At 39.3% G+C, this 15556-nt stretch overlaps 1 protein-coding gene across 5 annotated transcripts in view; it reads right to left on the bottom strand.

Moving 5' to 3' along the window:
- Nucleotides 1–15556, bottom strand: part of radil (Ras association and DIL domains) — a 49379-nt gene that overhangs the window by 16740 nt on the left and 17083 nt on the right. For 3 of the 5 annotated variants that reach the window (XM_015389513.1, XM_015389515.1, XM_015389514.1), the window contains exons 5-13: nucleotides 12980–13087; nucleotides 12369–12484; nucleotides 12095–12277; nucleotides 8332–9007; nucleotides 6007–6137; nucleotides 1664–1701; nucleotides 1380–1531; nucleotides 1089–1201; nucleotides 843–959 (exon numbers count right to left, since the gene is read on the bottom strand). In XM_015389513.1, the coding sequence (XP_015244999.1) occupies nucleotides 843–959; nucleotides 1089–1201; nucleotides 1380–1531; nucleotides 1664–1701; nucleotides 6007–6137; nucleotides 8332–9007; nucleotides 12095–12277; nucleotides 12369–12484; nucleotides 12980–13087 (1634 nt within the window). The remainder of the gene's footprint in view (nucleotides 1–842; nucleotides 960–1088; nucleotides 1202–1379; nucleotides 1532–1663; nucleotides 1702–6006; nucleotides 6138–8331; nucleotides 9008–12094; nucleotides 12278–12368; nucleotides 12485–12979; nucleotides 13088–15556) is intronic. The other 2 variants (XM_015389516.1, XM_015389517.1) reach the window with 1 other exon arrangement.

The following is a 15556-nucleotide window of genomic DNA, read 5'->3' as shown; positions in this document are numbered from 1 at the left end:
ATATATATATATATATATATATCATATTTTCAGAATTATAAGCTGCTACTTTTTTCCCCACGCTTTGAACCAAGCGGCTTATAAAAAGGTTCAGCTTTTCTGTGGATTTTTCCAAACCGTCAGAGGGGGAAGTCAAAGTCTGAATTTAAAGAATAAGAGGCTTTTTTTCATTTATCACAAGAAAATGCCAGCAGCAGGCACAGCGAAGAATTTGACATTTATTTGCCGCATTAAAGCTGCCGAACCAATGAAGAGACTGGCCTCAACTCCTGCAGAGCTGAAATAAAGAGCCGATGAAGCCCCATCTTTCAGTAGAAGCTCTCACTGCTGCGAACCAACAAGCTAATGGGAGCTAGCATTCTTCTACGTTCCTAATCCAGGGGGGATATGTAGACCTCCCCCTACAGGTTTGGTGGGAGACAATTGAGTAGATACCAGCAGATTATAGCCCAATGCGGCTTATATATGTACCTTTCCAGTTTTTTCAAAAAATTTTGTGGGCACGGCTTATATTGTGAGGTGTATATCCAGAACACGTAATTTAAACAGATTTTCTCCCACTTCACCCACTGTAGCTAATGGCACCCTTCAGGTATTGGTCTTATTGCCATTGGTCTTTAGCTTCATTATGAAATCCAGATTACAGAACTTTATTGTCACATAAACGACTCTGAAATTATAGTTCTATTCAAAAATTTTGATTGTATGATACATTTTTAAGAAAACACTCTTTTGCAAGACATGCTTCAAAAGGAAACAAATAAATGTAGGTTAAACATGTTACTATGTTTGCTATGTATACCGGTAGTTCCTGCAAACAGTTATACAGCTCAAATGCTTACCTGCAGAACTCTGCGCACAGGTTCAGGAAACCCGACACCTCCTTTCCAGCAGGGCTCAGAGCTGTCAACTGGGAATGGATTACAGTCTAATAAACCGGGTAACACAACATATAGTGCCTGGACACAAACACAAACAGGTCAGGATATAAAGGTGATGTACATCTACCAAATTACTGCTTATTTCAGTCATAGTTTCTTCAAGAAAAAATATTAACCGGTTTATGACCAGTTCAGTTATTTTAGTACCTTGGTGATATAATAGACACACTGTTGGAAAGTGTACATGATCACTTCCTCCAAGATAGTCATTGCCTCCTCATTGGCAGTTATTGTCGCCGATAACAATGACTCCTTAGACCCTAGAAAGCAGGATGACAAGAGACAGAGGGACCCTTCAGAGTTTTACTATGAAAAAGAAAAGTAAAGCATACAGCTGTCTCATATCTGCTGATGAGTGGTGATGTCTGTTTGAGTGATGACTCCTCAGCCAGGCTGTTCCACACTCATCATTCAGGAGCTCAGGGTGTGTTGTGTTACCTTGCAGCGTCTCTATGCTGTGTGTGTAGGCCGGGGCTCTTTGCTGGATGAAGTAGAGGATCTCAATTGAATTTGACATCCAGAAGAAGATGGTCTGTAAGTCTGGGATCAGGTCTGAGATGCTGAGTAAAGACAAGGAGGCTGGGTCCTGACTACACACACGCAAGGCAACACATTACATCGTTATGGAGACACAGTGACACAAAAAACACAACAGCATACAAACAACACATTAGCACACATCATTTCTTTCTATGCAGCACAAGTCAGAAAGTGATACTCACTGCTGAGCTTGCTTCTGAGCCAGCTCCTTTGTCTTCTCCTGCAAGCAACACACACAAACAGACCAATTAAGTTCCCATTAAACTTTCAGGATCTGCGTAGGTGAACTACATTTCCTCTAAAGGCTTAGCTACTGTATGAGAAAACACCGCTGACATTTACAAAAGCCTTGGAAGACTCAGAATAAAACCCTTTCCTTGGTTTACATAGTTTTCTGTTTCATAAAACCTTCTAGGTCAAATGACAGCACTAGCTTTATTAGAACATAAACTACAGCCTTGCAGCTGCATGCCTGTAAGACACTTTAGATAGATTTAAACAAGATATGACAAGTATCACTATTCTCTGACCATAAATTTCAAAAGGTGTCACTATCTATTATAGTAATTTAACTTCTTAATGCACATTTTGCCTTTGAACAGCTTAGCGTGGATCCATTTATCAGTGGTGTCAAAAGTACACACATTTATTACTTAAGTAGAAGTATAGATAGTGCAGTTTAAAAACACTCTGGTAAAAGTGGAAGTATCAACTTGACCTCTTTACTCAAGTAAAAGTGAAAAAGTATGTGCTCCAAAAACTACTTCAAGTATAAAAGTATAAAGTAACCTTTTAAAAAAAACAGCCAGATGCCGCTATATTAATTGAAAGCTCAATTTTTCGACTATTTTTGAAAAATTCTTTGAGATAGGGCAAAGGATGAGGGAGGTCTTGTTGGTCTCCGTCTCCAGATAAAAATAAACGAGTAACATTTGTTTTAAAGATGTAAGGATTAGAAAGTACAGATACTTGTGTCAAAATGTAATGAGTAGAAGTCAGAAATAGGAGGAAAAATAAGTAATGGAGTAAAGTATAGATACCTAAAAAGTGTACTTAAGTACAGTAACGAAGTATTTGTACTTCGTTAATTGACACCTCTGCCATTTATTTGAAAAACAATTCTAAATAAATACAATTAAAATCTATCTAAAATGGCATTAAAAAAGTTCCCATGTCCAGACAAATGTGGTCAAAGCTGTCTTTTATTGTTCTGACTGCTTTGTTTCCTTTTGGACTCTACTTGAATCAAAATATCTACAGCAAATATTCTCTTAGGAAAATGTGAATCTTTTTGGAGAATTAGAATGGTCAAACTTCTGAATTTGCCTGAAAGACCATTAAACATACATCTAGACCAACTCAGATACCCAATGACCAGCATCTCATAACATTTGCTCTTCTTAATCGTATGCTAAAGTACAGGATTCAGGCCTGAATGAGTATGTGTAATCTAAATTGATGATTGTAACTTTACTTCTATCCCTGTAGTGAAGGGCGTCCCTCAGGGTTTGTGTTTAGAACCACTCAACTTGATCCACTATATAAGCAATACGTCACCTACATTAATTTAAACCCCTACACTGGTACAAGTTAAGCAGGCGCATAAGAAAACTTTAAGATTTCCTGGGACTAAGAGCTGTAACTGTGGCCCTATGCACAGCTACTGTCACACAGGCCATGTGTTGAAAGATGCAAGTTGTAAATATACATTATGGAATACAGCCATAAATCTAAAGTTATGTCAGCAATGTAATATTCTAATGCTGGTTTATTGAGTTCTGTTGAGCTTTTCTAAGCTGTGGTGACAGATGATACGAACTTCAACTATAAATACATGGTTAAGTGCAAGGCATTCTAGTGGCAGCTTGTAAATAATATGCAATTTACCCTCTCTAATCTGACCTTAATGATGGTGTAATAAGTTGCTTGGAAATGTTCATTTACTGTCTTAAAAGCTGTACTAAATGACATTTCGTACAAGTACAATGAGAGTAAAAGTAAAAGTCTGGATGGGCTTTTATGAACATGGGCCTCCAAACAAGAATCTTTTTAGAGACTTATAAAACCTTTGGACAGAACTGTACTGATGATGCAGTTATGTAGAGCTAAGCCTCCACAACCAAAGTGCCTCAGATTAGCTTGCAGTTAGACCTAAATGTTTTACAAATAAATGTTTTACACTACATATAATTTTAACTGTAAAGCAGTTATATCATGAAACTTTTAGTGTTGGATATCCAATTCACTTACTGTGAATCTGACAACATGCTCTAAAGAACTATGCTAAGGAACTGCTATATTTAATCCAAAAGGCTTTTTTGGGGCAACCGCATTTTCCTAGACATACATTTATTAAAAATGTTCAGGTTGTCTGGTGTCCTGTATGCCAAAGCCTGGAATAAATTAAATAAAATATGCGGCCTCACACAAGAAATTGCTTCAACAATGACCTCAAATGGAGGCTATGTTGAAAATTCTGAAAGGACACTTATATCATCTATAAATGTTTTACCTTACTACATTTGTTGAAAATAATGTAAACTCTTAATTTAAGTAGTTTTAATTACTAGCTCTCTATTGATATATATGCAAGTCTATTCAAAGTTCAAAATGTGTTGACTTTGTTCAGCTGTACATAGATGTAAAGTGAGAGACAAAGTTAGTATCACACAAATGATCACAGATTACTTACTTTAAATCATACAAGATGATTAGATAATCAAATTTAATTATATGGTTAAAATTATGTATTTACCTTTTAAAAGTTATGAACTACAAAATTAAGAATACTCAGAACCAAATATTAATGGCATGTATGTAAACATATGGATTTAAAGAAGGTAAAAAAAGGTAAATAATTTTGGCGGTCCAGGCAGGTCTATAACAGGAAAACGAAAGAGAAAAAAAAGATTGCTTTTAATACAGTTTATGTAAACACTTGGTTTTAGCTGTTTATGAATTTAAGAATTTCTGGGAAAAAACAAAAAAACAAAACAAAAAATAAGCTAACTAACTAATCTGCTTTGTGTATACAGATACTGTATCCTCATTGTAAACAGCTATTATGGAGACACCAGCTCTTTCAGCTATGAATAACAAGTCTGGTAAAACCTTAAAGTGACCCAGTAGTCGACTATTAAAACTTTATTTGTAAAAACTTGTCCTGTACTGCACAAATGTCCACAATGACACCAATTCCCCTAAAATGTGTTGTCAAATTGATGATCCACTAGAATGAAAGACTATTATTTAGTAACAAGGAGGGAATTTTGAAAGTGTTATCCTCTACACTAACTTGGTAAACAACAGATTATCTGTATCAGCTTATTATTGGATTGTATACAGTTTACCAAAAACAGGACTTTCAAATAAACATCAACACATTTACTAAACATGTTTAGTCGTCCTTTTTCATTTTTTTTTGTTCCATTTTCTCACATCTTAAAAGCACTCTGCATCATTTTACTAAATAAAACTAAATGAAAACTGCAAAACTCCCTAAAAATACAATGAGAGTCCCTCAGATAACCTGATAAGTTCACAAAAGCCATAGTTTGTTTTTTTGAAATCACATAAAGTCTGGTATGTCATTTCTTTTTATTTGTTGTAATTTTGCTTTAGGTTAATGCTGTATAAGCATTTTAAAAACACTGACCTCTACCTTTAAAAATTCAAGTTGAAATTTTAAAGGTATAGATTAATGCAAAACTGCAAAAATGGCTTTGTAATCAATAGCTAAAACCTAATTTGCCATTACAGCAGTTACATGGTCTCTGTAATTGGTTAGTAACCTGATGTAGGTCCTCACTTAGGTTTGAAAGACTCCAATAATTTCTATAAGTCAATATACAAGCCTGTCTCATTATTCTAGTTCTGATGTAAAATTGGCCTCTTGCCAATTTCATTGCTTGTGCTGGTTCTGAGTGCAGGCAAGACTTAAAGGTATAGTGGAGGATTTTCGTAAATTTTTGAAAAGACCTGCCCTTTTCACTTACAAAAAAAAAAAAAAGTACATGCATAACCCTGTACCCACTCCCGAGAGGCATCGCTTTTTAAACACGTGTGAAAGCATTCAGGAGCCCATTTCTCCTCGTGCACGCTCTGTTGAAAAGTTGATGTTTGCATCAATCATACAAGCTTACTTTCCAAAAGAAGATTTGCAATTTTTCCACTATGTCAGACTCACCACCGGTAAGTAAAAATGCCCTAATGTTGATGATAAACATATCATCAGAATGATTGAGCATGAGGAGGACCGCTTATTTCTATGGTCCACCTGGAAAAAGAACATCCTCCACTATACATTTAAACCAGAGTAAACAACAATTACATTAAGTAAAATTGCCTAGGCACAAATAAAAACCATAAGCTCAGAGGAGACTAATTATAACAATTATGCTGCTAAGACAGGTTTCCACAGGGAATTATGGTAAAAGTTACTGTAACCTCTCTAGAAGTTCTGATCTTAAATGCCTAACCCTTACTCTAAGAAGATACAATAGAACATCTAAATGTTAACACCGACCCATGCGATGGTTTGGATTCGACGGACAATCTTGAGTAGCAGTTTGCCAAAACTGCCCGGAGGGAAGGTTGAGGCAGAGTGTTGGATACACAGACACAGCAGGTAGGCAGGCGTCAGCTTATGGTCGTCTCCTAAGAAAAGAAAAAGGAGGCTGAATTTCAAACTAATGATTTAAGAAAACTGTTCTCGTCTTTTCATTTTAGGGTGCTTATCTAATCTTATTCTACATCTTACAGTGTTTGAAACAAAACAGTTTCAAATCAGGCGGTTGTAGCAGAATGGACATAACATATGACCATTGGAAAACCAAGCAAAGCTAATTCTGAAATGGTAGAATAACCCAAGCAGTTGTCGCAAAGGAAGAAAGACCTCAGGCCGGGAATCGATCCCGGCAAATACCATTTAAATCTTAATGTTTTAATACACGTGTCGCCTTCCTCAATACAAATAAGACCATATAGTTGATGAAATTGGAATTATAAAAAAAATGTAATTGTCATGTATGAGGACAAATATTACAAGATGTCTGCCATTTTAAGTATATATATATATATATATATATATATATATATATATATATATAAAAGACAGGGACCAAGGTGACACTAGTACAATATTCTGTAGCTTCCTTTGCTGGAGCCTCTTTAGCCTGAAACATGATTAAATGTAGTAAAATCCGAGTGGTGCTTGTCATTTGCTGCAGGATAGAAAACTGAGCAGGATTAGACACTCAGATAAATAAACTGAGTTAAATCAGGTTATTGTGTTTAAAGGGGTCATAGAATGCAAAACCACATTTACCTTGTCATAGATAAATAACGATAGTTCAGTGGGTGAAATAGACGTACAGAGAAGTTCAAACCGCATCGGCACCTCCTTTCTCTGAATATCTCACAATTCTAAACTTTAACAATAAAACTGGCAAATTCAAGCGAAGCCCCTAGTTGACGTTTAACTCGGAGATGTGGCCTTAATTGGTTATGGCCGGTAATGTTGTCACGCCCTAGGGGGGCGGTTATGAAGTGTCGACTGCTGAGCCGCTGAATGGACCGGACCTCAGCAGAGACCCATGAGCCGCCCTTCTTCAGCTGGAGGAGGGGGGCTGGGGGCCGGTAAGGACGGCAAGGGGAAGCACGGGGCTGCCGGTGTCCAGGCTACCGTCACCGGGTCGGTTTCGGTCACCCCGTCCCCCCGTTGGCTCCCTGCCACCATCCGCCGGGGTTCCCTGACTAGCCCCGGAGCTCACGACTCGGTTCTGCCGCACTGCAATCGACCAAAATCCCGGACAATTTTGAAATTCCCACGGACATTTTTTTAGACATGAAAAGTAGGACATGTCTGGGAAAAGGAGGATGTCTGGTTACCCTACCATATCAACAATTTCAACAATTTTCAGTGAGTGCTTGTTGCCATGATGCGTCTTTGCTCAGCAGCTTTGCTCGTTTTAAACCAACCAATCAGCGCACAGCTCATCTAAATATTTATGATCATACCATAAAAGGAAGAAAACCTGTTGTTTCAATTTAGGGCTCTTCACCAAACTTGCATTAGGGCTCATAGAACAGCAAAAATGCAATTTTCAGCCCAACCAATGTTACACACCCTATTCAGAGACCCTAAGGATCCACACCAAATACCCTATATAATAATTCTATGAACCCTTTAAATAAAGCTTTAACCAAAACTCCTCAATTTAACATTTTCCCCATATTTTTTTCATGAAATTTTAAACATTTCTCATAAACAAACTTAAAAGTTGTAACATGACAAAGAACATTAAACGATAGTTTTTTCTAAATTAAACAAGACACACATGAGGGAGAACATCTCAAACACAAGGAATGAAGATGGTAATGTTATTGACATGTTAGAAATATAGTTAGCTCAAGAGATTTTTCCAAAACCTTTACAGATCATTTACCTTTTATAAATGAGGAAATGTGTCTAAATTACTTTTTTTTTTAAGAAGCAAATTTCTAAAGATTTTTTCCAGGTAAAAAATAAGGAATTAGTTCTTAAAAAGCAAAAAGCTTAAAGCAAAATGTTCAAATATAACTAAAACCCAGAAGAACTGTTGATAAAAAAAGAAAAAGGAAATTTGAACAAACTATGGTGCCATTATTGTTTGAATGGATTTTTAATAATGTTAGAAAATTTGTTGAATGCAGCGGATCTAAGAAAATATATAAAAAACATTTTCACAGATCATGTCCCTACATTATTTAAACCAACATGTTAATAACACATAAAAGAGATCATAACATCATTCCAGCTAATTACATTATAGATATAATTCTTATGGCAGATAAGAATAAAGACACAGACCTCCGGGTTCAATGAGAGAGACGATTCTGTTCAACAGCTGGTCCTCATGAGCTTGATCAAACTCCAGCTGCAGCTTTCTTTTTTGACCTCCTCCGCCTCGTCCTGCCATTTCACCTCCTGACAAAGCCAACGGGGCACCTGATGCCATCCCTACACCACGAGGTTTCACCAGGTGTGGTTTAAAGCTGCGTCTGACTGCCGGGACACTTAGCACCTGTGCAGCTTTGTCCTTCAGCACCGAGCCACACATTTTACAAGTCTGAGTCCCATCCTCCCCCTCTTCTACCCCTGAGTCATAAAGCTGCCCCAGTGTACGTAGCCGCGCCAACGTCTGAGCAGGCAGGGGCTTGGCACCTGTGGGGTCCTTGTACAGGAAGATATAATGTGCTCCAAAGGAGAGAAGGTCGCCGTGTCGCAGAGTCGTTGTTCGCTCGCAGCGGGAAAAGTTCACCAGAACAGTGGCACTGAGCACAGGCTCAACAGCAACACAGAAACGCTGACTCTCTGCCAAATCATCTGCCTTATTGTTGGTATGGCGACGGGGTGCGGGGACTCGGCGCAAGCGGCAGTGGAGGGGAAGGATGTCAGGAGAGAAGAGGCAGATGTTTGGGCGAGCTGATGGGGTTTCCTGACCAACTGTGTGCTGCTCCCTGTTCAGGAGGTAAACCAGGCAGTCCTGGAAAACACATAGAAATGTTACCGTTTACGATAATTTAACCCAAAGAGGAATAAAAAAACATTCAACACTTTGTAACATTATAACCCCAAACCTGTTTTCTAAACATGCGCTAGTCAGGATTTTGGGAGCCGAGCACTGATCAAAAAATCAGTATCTGCCGATCACAACATCAAGTCCATAAAGTCTTCAAACTGCTGTCTCAGGTACATTGACATTGTTTAATTAGGTTTCAAAATTATAGGAGATGAGAAAGTATCATTTTCAAGTTTGAAGACGCTTCACTTCCCATCCGGGAAGCTTTTTCAATTCAAAATGTCAGGAATAGCGTTGAGTTCGAGGTTTTATACAGTAGCCCAACAAAGCCTTGTTTTTGTGTTGAAAACATGCAAATTGGAACAGATGAAGGGGTCCAACCCTTTGGAATTGGGGTCGTTTGGCTTCTTTTGTTAGACTGCAATATCCCATACCCATCTAAGTGTCTTAAATGTTCATTAAAGGGGATTGCTGGATTGGCTGAATAGACGAGGTCCTCCACTATCATGTACAGGAGTTGGGGCTGTGATGATAACGGGAAGGGATTAACTCAATAGCTGCATTATAAGTTTTTGAAAGCTGACACCTGAGTCCACCCCCCCTGTTTAAGGTTGGTTTTTCTTTCTTAACATAGATGGCTTCCTTCACAGCCCTTTCAAAACCAGCTATTTTCTTTATCCAGAATGTAAACATTCTGGTCTGCAAAAGAATGTCCTTTGTCCATAAGGTGTAGATGTACTGCAGAGTCTTGTCCAGAGGAGGCCGCTCTTCTGTGTTAGGCCATGCGTTTGTGGAGAGCTTGTTTGGTTTCTCCTATATAAAGATCAGAGCATTCCTCACTGCATTGAACTGCATACACCACTCGGCTCAAATTTGATTTTCTGTACTAGCATGCGTTTTTTTCCCTCCTATTTGCACCCACTACTTTGAGGAGCAAATGTGAGTAAAACACTTGCTTTGTACAGCTCTGTTAGAGGATTTTAGGTGGCTTTTAAAAAAGCCATTTTAATTTAGCCCCAGAAGGACTGTTTCATAGTCCTACCTTCAGCGTAGAAACAGCAGTTGCCTTCTCTCCCTGCTCCACCATGCTATCTACCTGTAGGCCCCTCTGATCCCCCCTCGTCATTCTTCCATCTCTAGCAGTTAGCTTCTAGTGATTAGCCTCGGCTAGCCATAGCCTCTTGCTGCTCATTCTCCCTGGCTTATCCAAAGCACTGCTCTCTGGCTCTAGGTCAGCAGTAGCCTCTTCCCTACTCTCATTGGTCTGTTTCCTCCACAGACGTTTTCAATCTCACGCCGTGCTCCTTGGATCCTCCAAATTTAGTCAAGCTAGCCTCGGTCAGGTGTAGTTTCACCCTGGCACTATTTCTTAGCCAAACTTCTGCTGTGCTCCTCTGCTTTCCTCTTGAGCTGCTTTATCTCCCCGCTCCAGTGCACAGTCTTCGCAGTGGACTCCTCCAATCTACTGCTGGGGTTCCTATGCTCCAGAAGGGCTGGCTGCCAGTTATGGTGCTCTCTCTCTCCCGCTATCCTCCCACTGATTCCCCATTGCTTCTGTCTAAGGTCAAAGCACTGTTTCCCCTTACCTCTGTTGTCCAGGTAATTTGTCCCCCTGTTTTGGACACTCTCACTAAAACAAACATGGACCAAGCGCAGGATAAAGATGCTAGACTGCTCAGAAATAAAGACTCAACAATGCAATGAACGGCACTTAAAATCCATGGTCTCCATAATGACTCGCCGGTCGTGTTTATTCAAGTCAAAATCGGTCGATTACAGAACACTACCAATTGACCAGCACATGTCTACTGTATTCTCTTCAATTTTGTTTATAACAGACTAACCGAAAGCAGATAAATATGAAGTGGAAGGAAAACAATAAAGTTCCAAACCATTAAAAAGCGTATTTTAGTCCTTTTTTTACTTTGATATTCCTCACTACACTCTAGAGTATCATATTCACTACATTTGTAAACAGAGTCGACCTGGCAAGTAACATCAGTTCAGTGTAAATTCAGCTGTTTTTGTGAAGAGCTCAGAAGTTAGTAAGAGAACATTAGTCAACAAACAGCATAATGAGGACCAAGAAACATTCAAGACGCACCAGGGGTTATCTTGAGGACAAGTTTTTAACTGGGTTTGGTCAATAAACAATCAAACAACACACTCGGAACGCTGCAGAGTCAATTATCCATAAGTTTCAAAAAGCCCTCAGATCTCTGGAGATGCTGCAGAAACTCACATTTCAGAGGGGCGACTCTGTTGCCATGAAAGGGATTTAAAAGAGACTCCACCAATCAAGTCTTTAAGAAAGAGGGGCAAAAAGACAGCTACTTTTGGTAGAATGCCCTGTTAGCAGTTTATCATGAGCCATGTAGGTAAAAACCAGTAACCATGTGAAAGAAGGTGGTCAAATCAGACTGAAATTTAACTTTTTGCTCTACATGCAAAAGACAACTGCGCATCACCCTGAACTCAACTTCCAAACTATGAAACATCATAGGAGCAGATACAGTTGATTAGAGTTTGTTGTAAGATGAATGGAGTTAAATACAACATCATCCTGTAAGGTGGAAGCTTAAAGGAAAACCTTCAAGATGCAGCTAAAATCTTTAGACGTAGCTGATGTAGTTATATTTATAATAGAATGGTTTTGATCAAACAATATTCATGTATAATTAAGAAGGGTCAATCAAACTCAAAAGCTATACAAAGACTGATGCTTACAGATGCTGCCCAGACTAAGCTTGAATAAGTTTGCAAAGAACAAGAAAAAATGTTCTCCAAAGAAAATCAAAGCTGGTAGATGCATACTCCACAAGACTGAAAGCTGAAATAGCAGCATATATGTATTTCTGCAATATGTTGACTTATAGAAAAGTATGTCTCATTCCTTTGACTTCAAACCATGGACTACTTTGTTTTGATCTATAGCAGAAAATCCCCATGAATTACACTGAAGTGTGTGGTTAAAATGTGACCAAATGGAGAAAAAAGTTCAGGGTGACTAAGGTCATTCTGAAGGAATAAACATATTTTTGAAACCCTTACCTGCTGATTGAATCCCTGTAGCAGAAGAAGGTGGGGGGACTGATACAGAGAGTGCCTCACACCTCCTCCTCCCTGACTCCCTTCTTCCTTCCTTCGGTTGCTGGAGGGCCCGTCACGTTCTCTGCCTCTAAATGGTCCAGGTAAGGTGGAATAATATCGCTTGGGCTCATCTCCCACTCCAAGCTGTACATGCCAAGAAACATGCTTGATTAAAAAGCACAGCCCCTGGAAAACAAACAATTAACCTTTCAAATTGGGTGTGGGGAGGACCCACCTGATTAAGGCTTGTTTCGCTGAGGCTGCGACACAGTGAGGAATTGCTGGAGCGGGGCAGGGTCAGCGTCCCCTTTGCCCTGTTCCTCTGGAGCTTACGAGCCTGGGCATTAATATCTATGAGGATGCAGAGAGGAATAACAAGTGTTACAGCAAGGAGGGAGATAGGAAGGACAAGAGAGGGAACAGGTAGAAAAACAAGTGAAAGGACACAAAGGGATGGAAAAAAGGGCAAAAAAAGAAGCTTACTTTTAATTGGCATATGTTTTGTTGACATATATGCTTGACACATGGATGAGCAGAGTTGATTTAAAATAATTTATCTGGGAATAGCAGTACATAACATTTATCTTTGAAGCAAGTAGAAAATATATGTCCCAGAATGGGTGAATAAATGGGAAACAATGAAGCAGTAAACAGGCTGAAACCAGTCAGGATTGTGAAGGTGAACAACTCCCTGTGAAACCAATACAACAAATCTAAGGCCATGCAATGTCTCTCACACACATTCTCACATACTCTACACCACTGAAGTATGGGGGGTGACAACGCAGGTAGAGGTAGGCTTTATGGAAATGATTGACAGCCACCCTACCTGAGGCCAGTCCCCACCTTTAGAGCTGGACTGTACCACCCGACCAGACCGCAGGGGGGAGCTCCTGTGTTTGCCCAGCCCAGACCGACCCATTAGAGCTGCCAAGAACTGAGGGGTTCTGGGCCCTACAGCAGGGTTGGAGGGGTTAGGAGGAAAGTGGGGGGCTGAGAAAACAACCCGCCACCCAAACACCAAAAACAGAATTCTCCTCCACACACACACAAACCTTTCACTCAGCACACATCACGAGACGTACATGCACTGTGAAGTTAGACATATACTGTAAGCAGTTAGTATAGAAAGATGCACAGTTTGAGGTGCAACTGGATTTTCCTATTTCAATGTGCCAGTACTAACGTAGATGCCAAATTTGTGAAAGTAAAACAAAAAGAAAGATATTAAAATGTAGTTATTGGTGCCAATTAATCTAAAAGTGTGACGAGTCCGAGGAACCTTTCCTGGTTCCTTTCTTTTACAAAATTGCAGTCTATATAATTAAGCTTCTTGTCAGAAATATTTTTGACAGCCCACTGCCTAAATCACTTGTCTCTGGAACTCAGCTTTGGTACATTTCCTTTTTTAGAGGTGTATTCTCAGCTGGTCCTGACCTTCTAAGGGTCTTTTTCGGATTTGCAATGTCTGTTAAGGGTTAAAAAGCCTTTAAATTGTTAGCTGATTGGTTGAAAACCTACATTTTACCTGGTGTGTGGTTAGGTTAGGATCTGGCTATGGTTATACAACTGCAACTCTGAATGCCCTAAAAATGAAGTTCAAGCTGAATTATGCAAATTTTTTTCTTACTGATTTTGCTCAAGTTTTTGATCATTTGAATCACATGATTAGGCCTCAGTGAGGGAGATGTTCCAAGCAAGTCTGCAGTATGAGAGGCAGACTGCCCAGAAGGCCCAGGGGATGACCCAGGACAAGCAGAAGGACTATGTCTCTCAGAGGGCCTGGGAGTGCCTCTATCCCCAGGGGAGCTGGAGGAGGAGTCTGGGGAGAGGAAAGTCTGGGACCTCAAGTGAGACTGCTGCCCTCATAACCCGGTCCTGGATAAAACGGTAGACGATGATGTCCAATTCCGATATCTCCAAACTGCATCTAGACTTATAGAACCTCAAGGCCAAAATCATAGGGTTTGGTAAAGAGGGTGCATGCCATAGAAAAACTCAAAGTGAATTAACAGTTAATGATACGCTAATTCTTTCCAACTCATTTAAGTGCAACCGCCGGTTACCCTGAAAGTTGTCAATCTTATACTTAAAGTAGACTAATACTAGGTCTTTTAATGAGCCTTAGAGTTATGGAAACAGTGTTTTTAAATACTTTTGCCACCTCCTTTGCATTTAAACATGCTAAAAGACTTATAAGAGGGGGAACTCTGCGCCCCTAAGACTCTGACATCTACTTAAACTCACTCTTGAAGTCGGAGTTGGGCACATGCAAATCTCTCCGCTTTAGCAGCCAGACAGCAACCTTTAAAGGCAGGAGTGGAGTGACCAGATTTGGATTAATTCCCAAATGGTTGGTCTGTCAAGCTAAACTCGCTGATGGGCAGATTACTTTTTTCTACCCCCCCTCCCCCCCAAAAGCATGCAGCATCATTGCTGTGTCAGTGCCTCCCAACACGGAGAGAAGATAGAAAGTAACAGGAGTGGGCTTAGTTAGCAGAGGTAAAACATATACTAGATATGGACGCGGTGGAGAATAAAAATCTCTTTGAATGGTTTAAGCTGCCATCCCCCCTTCAAATGAAAACAAATAAAAATTGAATTAATGAATTCCATATTTCACTTAATTTCTAATCTAAATTTGATATTTGAAAAAGTACCATACAGAAGGGTTTAAATTTCATGTCAACAAGCCCCTAGAAGTTCACCAAGGACCTGCAAGGTTATAAATGACTTCTATTAATGCGCAAACAGCATTTTCAGCAATGCAATCACAAGTAGATCGGAAATTAAAAGGATTCACAGACGATCTGCTCAGCAAACAACAGTACATGTGTGAGCATCATATTGGCACAAAATAACATTCTAAGAGCATAATCAAAGCATAATTCAAGTTGGCCGTGAAAATCCTACAGTACCTTCAAACTGTGATCTCATTTGCTAAAGGGTATGTGAGAATAGACAGAAATCACACAGAAACGTGCACGCTCACACATACACCAGAGAAGAAAAACAAAAGACAAACACTGTTAACGTAACAAGAAACACAGTCCAGGCCGGTGAGTTTTCTAAATACTAAGCAGAGAAAAGGTTAGTGGGAAATAAAAAACATCTTAAATGTGATAACTTAAGTTTTATCAGAAAAAGCAATCTTTGCTATTAGAATTCATTCATTTATTTTTTATTTTTCCGAATTAAAAAGAAAAGAGAAATCTAAGTCACATTTCAGTGTCTGAACAGTCTGAGAACAAAGAATGCTTTTATGTGATAAAACTGAAAAAAAGACACATTTCAATGAATTCAACAACATACTAACAACTACAGCATCCACTATAACAACTAAAACTTGTCCGCTGTATTTTCTATTAGAAAAAAAGGGAAAAGAAATTAAAGAAGGAAATACTGTGATTCACTAAACTATCA

Source organism: Cyprinodon variegatus, unplaced genomic scaffold (genome assembly GCF_000732505.1).
Source record: "Cyprinodon variegatus isolate N-32 unplaced genomic scaffold, C_variegatus-1.0 Scaffold463, whole genome shotgun sequence".
In the NCBI taxonomy this organism is placed as follows: domain Eukaryota; kingdom Metazoa; phylum Chordata; class Actinopteri; order Cyprinodontiformes; family Cyprinodontidae; genus Cyprinodon; species Cyprinodon variegatus.
Note: the sequence above shows the minus strand (reverse complement) of the source record. Positions and strands in the feature narration are given on the sequence as shown.